This window comes from Amphiura filiformis, chromosome 14 (genome assembly GCF_039555335.1).
Source record: "Amphiura filiformis chromosome 14, Afil_fr2py, whole genome shotgun sequence".
Lineage (NCBI taxonomy): Eukaryota > Metazoa > Echinodermata > Ophiuroidea > Amphilepidida > Amphiuridae > Amphiura > Amphiura filiformis.
In genome coordinates, this window is record NC_092641.1 from 53918366 (window position 1) to 53930586 (window position 12221).

General features: G+C 37.1%; 1 protein-coding gene across 1 annotated transcript in view; it reads right to left on the reverse strand.

Moving 5' to 3' along the window:
• The window catches only part of LOC140170310 (FERM, ARHGEF and pleckstrin domain-containing protein 1-like), a 186321-nt gene that overhangs the window by 95888 nt on the left and 78212 nt on the right, over nucleotides 1-12221 (reverse strand). Inside the window, 1 exon segment of the mRNA XM_072193678.1 lies at nucleotides 11464-11506. Within this exon segment, the coding sequence (XP_072049779.1) occupies nucleotides 11464-11506 (43 nt within the window).

Genomic DNA, 12221 nt, shown 5'->3' on the forward strand with positions numbered 1-12221 from the left:
TCCATTGGTTTCCGTCTGTATTACGCATCTTAAATTATACAGACCAGAATAATCTCTAGCACACACAGGGAACCAAGATATAACTCGATTATCGTGACTATTTTGGTCTTTTTACCCAAAAATAATACTTTTATCGCCTGAATTTCAATAAAATCTGGAGTGCAATCGATTCAAAATAACTTAGCCAAACTTAGAAACGAAACTTAAGTCTTCATATCAGTCATTAAATGATCCTTAGCATAAAAACCAACAGCGTATTGTGGCCTGAAAATGAATGCTAGTTAGTTGCATGACAAAGGCACTGATAAGCTCCGCTCAGAGCCAAAAAAATGGGGCTGCTGTCGCTTGAAAACTCAGGGGCACTTATTAGGTATAGGGCAGTTATTAAAAAATATTGCTAAGAGGATCTTGATTTACCAATTCTGATATTGATGGTAACCGGGATAAATCCATCTATGATATTTGCGTGCATGTGTGATGCCGCTTTGATGTTTCCCTCCAATGGCATTAAAATGATAATTGGTTACATAATTCAAAGATGAAGGATATTAAAAATTAATTGTCACATGACTGAGTGATGAAGATAGGACTAAGACGGATAACCATGCCCCAGATATTGTATATATTGAGATATTTTTGCTGGGTTAATGTTTTAAATGATGATTTTGGGGTTCCAGTTGACTTTTTTTCTTTCGATTTTGTCAACTCTGGACAGTTTGGTGTGCGTTTAATTTGCAATCTAGGCCTATATATATTCACATCAGTAATATAATAGTTTTGCAGGCTTAAAAATTTGTGGCTGCTTGTACAACTGCGAAAAGTTTAAGTGGGAAATTTCACAGAACATTCATTTTCACACTCAACTCGGATACCATAAAAATAAAAATGTGCGAATATTCTTTATGTACAGGTCTATGTAAGAAAACTCAAATTTGCAGATTTAAAAAGAAGCAAAGTAGTTTAAATCCGCAAACCATGAACAATTATATGCACAAAAATGAATAACATTTTTTTAGAAATAGTGCCATTCCTAGCAAAGTCTCTTGATTTTTTTTTTTTTTTTTGCTTTGCTTGCTATTTCAGGAGCGTCTTAGTTTTAGTCGAACAGGGCTAGTTAGGGCCATCTGTGAAAAAGAAGATCAAAGCGACAGCCCTCACAAGAAATATATTATCGCTAATTTATCAGATCCTTTGATTTTAACAGATTAAAGTCTGAAAACAAGTTTGAAAATTCTGTAAAACACTGAAATTTTGTGTGTAAGGAGTTAAATCGAAGAGTGACTTATTTTTTAAGACACCCTATATGAAAAAGGAGGTCTTCTTACATGTACTTTTAAGCATCACAGCAGCATATATTATAGCTAGCGTTCAATTTACCTTTTCGGCTTGTATAACAATTTTTTACAATGTAAACATAGATGCTTTATATCATAAGAACAGTACTGCAATAACGTTTTTTTGCTAAAAAATTGATATGCAAATTTTTCAAAGTAAATCGAACCCTGTTTATAGCACGTGAGAGTAATAAAATAGTGGCTGCTGTACTTACTATCAATGTTATATCTATCCGTCTCATTTGAATCAATACGTTGCTATGTGGGAGTGTTGTCATGCATTATGTGGTGTTCAAAATGCCTTAAATGTCATTTCTCATCATTTATGTGAGAATCTTTCAAAGCCTACTCCAGTGCAGGGAAGATCTCTTACCCTTCCCAGAATCCTTTGCAACATGACACATTCTACCATTTGATCAAATAACACGCCCATTACTTCATAAAGGTTCCTAATGTTTTCATTTTGAGAATAGACTGGCTAAGCATGGGTCGATAGAAACATAATTTGCAAGACCTGGATGTGCACTGTTCACTGAGGTACATTTCGTCACTATCGATTGACCCGTTGCACTAGATCGCAAATCAGTACAGAAAATCAAAATGGGAGAAATGCATTATGGGAAGTGTAAGACATCTTCTCTGACTCCAGCATTTGTGAGCATAAGTGGATGTGTAACCATGTGTGTAACATGTGTATAGTATGCTTGTCGCGATGTGCACCCACGCATGCTTGCCGTTTTCCTTACAAATTTCCCAGTTTTAGTGGAAATTTCACGCTCCATCAACTTCTGCACTTTTACAAAAACTGTAAAATGTGAAAATTGTTTAGCATGTTAAAGCCTATAGAAAATAGAAATTAAAATCAAGCAAAATTACTATACCATTGTAAATCTGAATGGGAAATGGGAATGTTATTTTTATACCAACCATAATAACCCATGAATGTTAATGCAGCCCAATATCACTTGACAGCATAGTGAGCATACATAAACTCTGAATTTTTTAATGTAATAAAAATTTCAATAACTCATAATTTAATTTTTAATATTTTAGGAGACAAGCTAAACTAGGCCATGCAACCAAAGAAAAAATTTTATCATGCCCACATTTTGTCCTGGCTTGAACTTAGCAAGGTTACTGATAAACATAGACTGACACAGGAAGGAGGAACTGGCCATCCGAGTTGCCAGACTGATAAAACACCAATCCATTATGTCTCAGGGATTTTGTAACCAGCCTGACAGGTGAAGTACTGTTCTCTTTCTGTATACACTTGCTGTATACAATCTTGTACATTTACATGCGTGCACCCCGTTTTTCTCAAATTCATTACAAAATTTTCTGAACAATATTATGTACATCTGCAATGAATATTATATGAATATTATGTTCATCGGGATTGTCGGTAAAACAGTGATGTCAGAATTCTTTTATACAAATCAAAACTTGGGTTGATGTTACGTACCTCAATGACAATTTTGTGCTAAGACTTAGCACTTTTTCAAATTGACTGGCCAGAAGCAGTTCCAACAGGAAGCACTGCCGACGAAGTGCAGGGACTGGTCATTCAATTTGATCAGACAATATGCAGGGACTGGTCAGTCAATTTGAGCAGAAGATGTGCAGGGACTGGTCAGTCAATTTGAGCAGACGATGGTGTGCAGGGAAGTACTAGGCAGCCAATTTGAAAAAGTGCTAAATCTTAGCACAAAACTTTCATTGAGGTACGTAACATCAACCCAAATTTTGGATTTGAAAGAAATAGATCAAGACTTTCCAAAAGCAATGACACCAGTTATGTATGGATTCAAAATGTTCAATTTGCGACAAGTTAATGGTGTCTATTATACGTCAACTGAAATCACAACTTACCTTGGGCTTGCGGTATTTTAAAAGCATTACCGTATACAATTTAGACTAAAAGCCTGAAAGAGAACAAGTATGACCAGTGTTGCCAAAGCTGATTTGTGTCAAGGTGCGGTACATCGGTCTGCCAAGTGCCAAGCTGTATCTTTTGACTCGAAAGCAGTCACATTATGATATTAGAAATTGATCCACACACTCAAATGGATCACCCATTCAAACTTCCCCCCGCTAAGGGAGGATGGGGGGTGCGATATCGCCATTTTTGACATCGCCAATTGGATTTGAACGTAATCCTGAAGTCTTCACCCAAATTCTAAATGTGTTATGTGGTGTCAAACCAAAATTGTCATTCTAAAACCGTTGGTGCACGACAAAGTACCCCACTGTAAGTATGTTTGTTTTTCAATTTGTAACTGCTAACTGTCTAGCTGTCAGCCTTGTAATTTTGTCAGCCTCGTACGTCACATGCCGCTGTCTTACACCACCAGATTCAGCCCAATTGTGCCGCTATACCTCACCCACCACTGGCATCACCAAGTCTGACTATCCGCTACCTACTCGGTACATTACGGACACAGACAATGACCCTAACATTAAAGCTTCCATACAATCACTTATCTTACTCTACCAAGACAACAACACTATAGGATCCACAACATGCTCAACTATCAGGGCACAGTTCTTTAACCCCATTACAGTTGCACATTCATTGAATGACCTTTGAAAATTCGAGTACACAAACTCATACTCAGCAACTTGAGGTCAAATTTTGCTCTGATTGTTTAATTGAGGTTATTGAACTATGGCATTGGGATGAGGCTATTGTGGTCCATAGTGTTACTCTACCAAGACAACCAACCGCTTTACTCAGGACAAGTTCAAGCATATTTCTCCAGCCGTCTCGTGGCGATTTGCAATCAGACAGACAGCCATGGTTACAAAGTGAAGTAGGCCATTTCTTTTATGCAACATGAATAAAACCCATTATGGTGTATGAGAAACAAAAAACATGCTTCCTTCCTGCATGATGAATGATGAAAATATTTTTTTAAATGTGACTTTTTTTCAATTTCCTATCCTACCAAGCACTATTACAGCAGGTCGCATACTCTCATCTCTGCACACGAGTCGAAACATCGTGCGTGAAACTTAACATTCAATTATGCAAAACATGAGATTATATATTATTTTTCACCTTGGCAAGTCGGTGCACATAATGTCATTGTGCGCAGCTTCAACTCACGAGCATTCATTCAAAGTGCACACACACATTAAAAAAACACTGCGTAGATGAGCGTACAAAAAAGCTGCCTCATCGTGTTGACGTCACCGACTCACCAAGACAAAAATATTATAGCCTGTGGAAGTTCCTCTGGAATAGAGTTCCACTTCCGTGAGGGGGGGGTGCATGCAAAGCGCTTTTTGCAGCCAACGAGGGACTTAATGCGCCATGGATTTTGTAATGTCAGACAGGGCTTTTCATGGTCCCCTACGCACTGAACAAGTGCTACTCAGGAATAGTGCATCATGAGATGTACATGTAGGGAAAATTATCTATTTTATACCATTATATACACCTTTACAAAACTAATGGTACTCATCTCACAAGACTCCATATTTTTCCCAATAATCCCTTTCTATTCAGACACATCTCCTTTCAGATGGAAAAATGAAGCATACATGATCGTCACAAAATTGCACAGATCACACCCCAAATAAGCTTTTAATTGAGATAAACGAATAGCTCTTTACTGCAAAGCTAAGGAAGCATACGCCTGCATTACCGGACCAAGCATGAATGCTTTTCACATTGTCAGCTGACCTCAATATCCCTTGGCCAGCACGATTCCGCCTTAAATTCAACTCCGCGATATATTTTTTGCTCCATTTATGGATTACTGTAAAAGTGACAAATTTTGCGCTACATTTATTTTTGCATTTTCTGCATTCTAAGCAACTGCAGAAAAAATAAGAACACACAAATATACCGTACTTCTTTTGTGTATAGGTCAATGCAAGGAAGTTAAATATCACAAATTAAAAACAAGTAAAACAGTTAAAAATAGGTACAGCACGAAAAATTAATCCTGCAAAAATTTCCGCTTTACAGTACTGTGAGGCCAATGGAGAAGACTGCGCATTTTCGCAGGTTATTGACAAAATGGCCACCTCGGATGTCCTAATGTAGCCTTTGGCATTTCAACTAAACCCGATCCATTCATCTGATCCCCACAGGCAAAGTTCAAGTAGTCTTACATAATGGATCATCTTCTATCTAGGGGGTAATTTTTGTGAGGCCTTTATTTTCACACTTTTCAAGTTGATTTCAGAACCACAAATTTAAAAGCAGGTAAAAATTATTGACCCAAATGGCCTGATGTGCAGCTATTTCAAGCTACAAAATAGAAACCCCTAAACTATTCACAACAATTAAAATCGCATAAAGTAAAATACCACGTCATAGTATCAAACTTATGTACCACTTTCCAAAAATTTTGAAGGTGCTTTTTAGTGATTTGTTTGTTGTTTATTTGCCTCTAAATTGATTTAAATTTAACAAGAAAGCAAACTATACAATTTCTTTCCTCGTTAATTTCTAAAATTTTACATTGTAGCGATACAAATATTGGTACATCACAAGAAACTTCACTACTACTGGAGCTTCATAAATTATTCTTCACTTCAATTCCAGCTCCACAGAGTATGACATTTTAAAAATCAAATCTTTGTACAAGTAAATACACTCCAATCATTTCAAATGAAGTTTGTATTGGGTAAGGTGGAATTCATCGGTTACGCTGTCATATTGGATTTTTATACTGAGAGGAGGGCAACATCCACAAAAGCTGTTATATTTATGCACAGCGTAAAGTGAAAAATTTTGTATAACAGAAACATTCACTTTTTTTGAAAGAATTGTGCATAATATTTCCCACAGAAGAAACACACAGATACACTCCATCTTTGTACATAGTAAATACACTCCAATCATTTCAAATGAAGTTTGTATTGGGTTAGGTGGAATTCATCGGTTACGCTGTCAAATTGTATTCCCATACTGAGAGGAGGGCAACATCTTGTATGAAAGCCACTATTTTTATGCAAAGCGTAAAGTGAAATAATTTTTGGTAGCAGAAACATGTCAGAATTTAGTGCATTTAGTTATAAAAATGGACAGATTTCAGTGTCAACTTTTGGGCGGGTGGGGGGGAGTGATGACGAGCAAAAGTTACTTAAACAAAAGTGTTCACAAGAAAATTGTGGTTATTTGTTGGCTTTCCAAAAATATTGTTTTTTTTATTATTCTGTAATCTGTTTGTTTGCTAGGATTTATTTTTGAGGGGGGAGGTAAAATTAAGATGGAAGACAGAACATCTCAAAGAAGGTAACATTTGTAAAATGAAAAGGCTAAAGAAGCACAACAACATTTCACCATTGCCAGTCCAGTTGAACTCAATCGGGAAATCCATACACCCCCTATGTGAGACATGATTTAAATCTCCACAAAGGGAGTGTGAATTTCAAATGGGGTTACGTACCTAAATGAGTGGCGCCATTTGAAATCTACACTCCTTTGTGGGAAATTACAATCATGTCTTCCATACAGAGTGTATGGATTTCACATGAATGAGTCATTCTCTTCAAGTTTATAATCATACTACACAACAAGACTAAAGGGAACATGCTTCATTGGACTACTTGTCCAATACTACCATTTAGCATTTTTCCTTGCATTAGGCCTATATTTTCCCCATCATACAGTCAACCATTAATCAGCCTGGCTGGCCAACCCACACATATAAAGACCTAATTTCCTGTCTCCTGGCTTGCAACTTGTAGAAATAACATACATTTCAAAAAATAAGGTCTCACAGCCCTAATGTTACAGTGCTATTAATATTCCCAATATAAGCTTGGTTTAAGTACAATGTATAACCAATCCAAACATGTGTGCAATGGCATTATTCACAAGTTCATTTGTATGACAAGTCCTAATCCCATTACATTAAAACTAACGCTACTCGTACTAGACCATAGAAAACCATACAGTGCAATGCCCCCCCTGGACGCCATTGCCCCCCCCAAAAAAAAAAAACCAACATTCTTGCCACCCTACTTCAAGGCAAAAATAACACAAAATCACACAAATTTCCACTTTTAACAGCAGTTTTGTGCAAAATTTGTTAATTTTGTGCAAAATTTTATGATTTTGACCTCCTGAAATTTGCTTCCCCCCAATCCTTCCGAAAAACATTCCTGGAGCCGCCACTATACTGTTAATGAAGTCTTCAGATTGGATGATGAAACAACTAAAATGGGAGTATTACTGAGTAAATTTATTGTGCCCATAAAACCAAAAATATTAGAATATGGACATAAAAGCTTAGGAACCATGTTAATAATGGTAACTAAAGTTTCAAAATTTCCAACTTGGTCTAAATGGATCAGATCATGTCACATACACAAAATGACATTATGCTCTTAGAGCACTCTTAAATGCTTGCTTATGCTCTATGAGCACTGTATCTTGTCAAAACCTAAAATTTGTACTCGGAATCACCACCCCAGATGTACAAAACATCATGATGAACCTACTACAGTATAATAATGTGTGCAAGTTCTCTACACATATGTGATGTGATCAAGCAAAATCAGTTGGAACTCGGAAATATTGATTTTGAGATATAGCCAAACACAGGAAATATTTCCTTTTGTTTCCTCCTGTTTTGGAAACTCTTCAATTGCTCATATCTTTGGAACCGGTTGTTCAATTTCAATGGGGTTTTCTGCAAACTGCAGCTTTGTAAATGCTTTTTACTATCCTATAAGAAACTGAAAATTTAATATTTCTGAGTTCGGACTGATTTTGCTTGATCGCATCACATATGGTCATCATATCTGACAATGCTTTTGACATCTGTTTTCTGCTTTTATTTTTAGAAAATTAATATAGGTCACTTAAAAGCTTGTTTATGGTTCATCGTTTTATCATGAAACATCCGTGATGCGAAGGAAGATGATAAATCACCGTGTACTCTAACACTAGGATCCACAACATGCTCATCTATCAGGGCACAGTTTTTTAACCCCAATACATTTGTACATTCATTTAATGACCTCTGAAAATTTGGGTACAAAAATTCATACTCTTCAACTCGAGGTCAAATTTTGTACATGATTGTTTAATTGAGGTTATTGAACTATGTCATTGGGATGAGGCCATTGTGGTCCATTAGGTAATAGCTTTGCCGCTTGACTGTGCTGATGTGAAGTTCAGATCATGTTCTGATGAGAATTACCACTTATATATCTTGATAACAGCGATAAAATTTATTGAGCCGATATTGCGCTGGAATGATACAGACAATTGGCTACGTAAATAGGCAATTTGCAAGCCAGTAAATATCTAAACGACATTGAAATGTTCTGAGAAAGAGAAAATTGACGTTTTAGAATATTTTTAGATTTGTCATTCATTTTCAAAACAAATTCAAAACCATTTCTCTTACAAATTTCTTGATTACATTTACTATTCCAATTGAACAAATCCAATCACTTTTATCTAAAAAAATCAAAATTTGCCAAATGTGGACAATACAAGACCACAAAAAAATTTAAATTAATAAAAAAAACTCATTTTGATGTGGTCAGTCAAAATTTCATGTCCAATATGACACACAAGAAAGCAAATACTACTATTGGGCTGAAATCCATACACCCTTTATAGAAAACATGACCTTAATCTTCCACATTGGTTACCTGAATGAATGACTCCATTTGTAGTCTACACCCCCTATGTGGGAGATTCAGATCATGTCTTCCATAGGGGGTGTATGGATTTCAACTGGAATAACTGAATTTCAAGCTATTAAAAGTGGCATAGGGAAAACACTTGCTAGACACATCTTTTTTTATAGACTTGAAAAAAAAAAAATTGTTGCGTATAAGTACAGCTACAAAAATGTCGGTCGGTAGACAGTTGCCCCCCCCCATTTAAAAATATATATATAGGACTATGTTTTTTTGTGAAATCTGTTCAAAACTAGCCTCATAATCCACAACAGCATTTTTATCTCTGCTCTGGTCAAGCATAGAGGAGAATAGAGCACATGACCCCTCACATATGAAATTCTGCCCATATGCTACTCATCACAACTGGACGTCAGAACCTAGCTCCATCTTTGACCATGCATAAGAGAAAAAAAACATCTCTCCTATATCTTCATCATTTCTCCAGGCTCCGTAATTAGCCATAATGACTGCCCACCCGATTCCTCGGATGACAAATTGTCCGTCATGTTGTCCATATGTCCTACATTTCTTAATCACATCAACATCACTCCTCATTAGCCGATACACAAATCCTCACCGTGGTAACCAACGTCTTCTTTACCAAATGGGTCAGTACTGGGCTATTCCATTTGACAACCCCCCCATTTTAGCCATTGCACATCACTCCTCATTAGTCGACACACAAATCCTCACTGGACCCTGATAACCAACATCTTCTTGTGCTATTCCATTTAAAAACCATCCGCCCGGAAGCTTTTGGAATTCTAACCAAATTTCAACAGTTTTTTTTACCATTACTGATTTACAACAAGTGTCATCCAAAGTGTCATTCCAAACAAAATTTCTCAAATATGGGCAAAATTGTGTCAAATTCTAATGGGTTTTATCATTTTGAGCTCTATTTTAAGATAAAATACACAAATATTTCCACCTGGATGACCATGTAGTGTTCAACTGGGGAGTAGCAAGGGGATAACTCACCATTCTAACTTGCTTTTCATCTAACTCGCCCATTTTTAACTCCCCATTTACCTGTCCCCGTTCAACTTGAATTACAATAGCAGTGTCATAGTCCACAGGGGGGTTGTGGATTTCAAATGGAACAGCTTATTGGCAATCTCAAGGGGCGGTAGCATAAATGGAAAGTCTCTGTTGGCCGCAAAGACACATGATCTCTTCATCGCTACCAAGTTTCACGCTTCGCTCGTCATTTCTTATTCATAAATGCCATTCTAGCGATGATTACGAGGTTTCAATTTTCTCACGTTTTAGCATACAATGTGGACTAGGTTTCTAAATCCGGAATAATTTAATTTTCATTAGCTATGGAGCTCACAGCACAAGCAGAGACACCTTTCTTTGGATCTGGACAAAGTGATGTCAAAAGGGACTTGTCTTCAGGGTTGCCAGAAATTTTCAGCCCAAACCGCGGGTCAAATCATCAAATAGTCGCCCAATTTTTTTATCTTAATCATTGGTTTCCACAGGAGAGGAAACTACTGGAAGTCGCTGGGAGCCAATGTTGGAAAGTAGCCCAATTCATTTCTTACCCATTGAATGCTATGGGACATGAAATGTTCAAAAGTCACAGGAGAAACTTCAAAAGTCACCCAGTTGGGCTACCAAATCACAGGTTTGGCAACCTTGGTTCTCTTTTACCAAGTTGATGAAACAAGCATGTCAAAGTTTCGGTTGAGACCGCTAATACCTCTTGAAATATAAATGATTTTAACATGAATGTACGCTGTCAACGCTTTAGCTGCGGTGGGATCTACACTCATGTCACTGAAATGATCGTTGAAGCTTTGGATAAAAGCGCTTCATGTTGTGTATGTGTCCCAGGTCTCTTTCCTTCATTATAATACATAACTCAATTGTACCATCTAGAATGCCCCATTGACGCAGCGATGTTACATGGTGGTACCGGAACAAATTCAATAGTGTCTAATGTTAATGTGTTATTAATATTGACAATCATCTCTCAAACGCCTAGAGTACTTGCATGGAAGGATGTTGTTATTGACTTCAATGTGTTTACCTGCGGTAAAGTCATGTCTCTGCTGATAATTTCTTATGTACATGGGGTATATTAGACACATGTGATGGCCTTAATCATTGTGTATATGCCATTGTTAAACTTCAGAAATACAATGTCACATTTGGGACAGGACTGGGACACAAAATTCCCCAGGAAGATAAGCCCACATTTCCTAGCAAGATAATTCCAGCATTATCCAACAATTTCTTATATTTCTTTATTTGGGAAAGCAAAATTTCACTCCAAATGCGAAATCGCAAATTGCATTGTGCTAAATCTCACCTTAATTTTGGGCTAAAATAGGCTAACATTGAAAACCCCATTTGTCATGGTATTTTAACTGGCCCAAATGCCACTTTTATCTTGTCCCCCCCCCCGCTCTGACCCATGACACGCCACTGACCCACCCCCTTTCCTTTTATAAACACTTACCTGGTACTTGTTTATATACTGGCTTCTCAAATTCTAACCACACCTGTAAAGACAAAACAAAAACAAACAAATCATCATTAGCAAGCCATTTACAAATGAACCTTGGGCATAATTATCAGGCAGAGTTGCCAAAAATGTTCAGCATAAATGGGGGGTCAAATCATCACAAAGTCACCCAATGTTTCTCTTAACCATTGCTTTCTACTGGACAGGAACACACTGAAAGTTGTGGGAGCCAACGTCGTTAACCAACCCATTTCTCTCTTAACCATTGGCTTCCAAGCTTTGAAATTTAAAAAAGCGGACTGGAAGTTCCAGGAGCATTTTGTTTTTGAACACTGCTCCTGGTTCACTGGGATTTTACAAGAACCAGGAGCAATTTCTGAAGAAATAGGAGCAATTTTCAAATAATAAATCCTTTACTGCATATACAATACAGCATACACCACCAGCAATCCAGCACTACTGCAAAACTGGAACCGGGAGCAATGTTTTAGAAAATTGCTCCTGGTTCATGTGAATTTTACAAAGACCAAGATAAATGGTGGCTTTGCAAGGCCAAATTTGCTCCCAGCGCCTGCTTATTTCAAGGCTTGTTGATTTCTATGAGACACAAACACACTGAAAGTGGCGGGAGCCAATGATGTAAAGTAGCCCATTTTTATCTCTAACACTAACACTGACCCATGCTTTTTGGTATCGGAAGTCAAAGAAGATCCAAATTTTTCAAGAAGAAGAATTTTGACTTGGCACCCCGG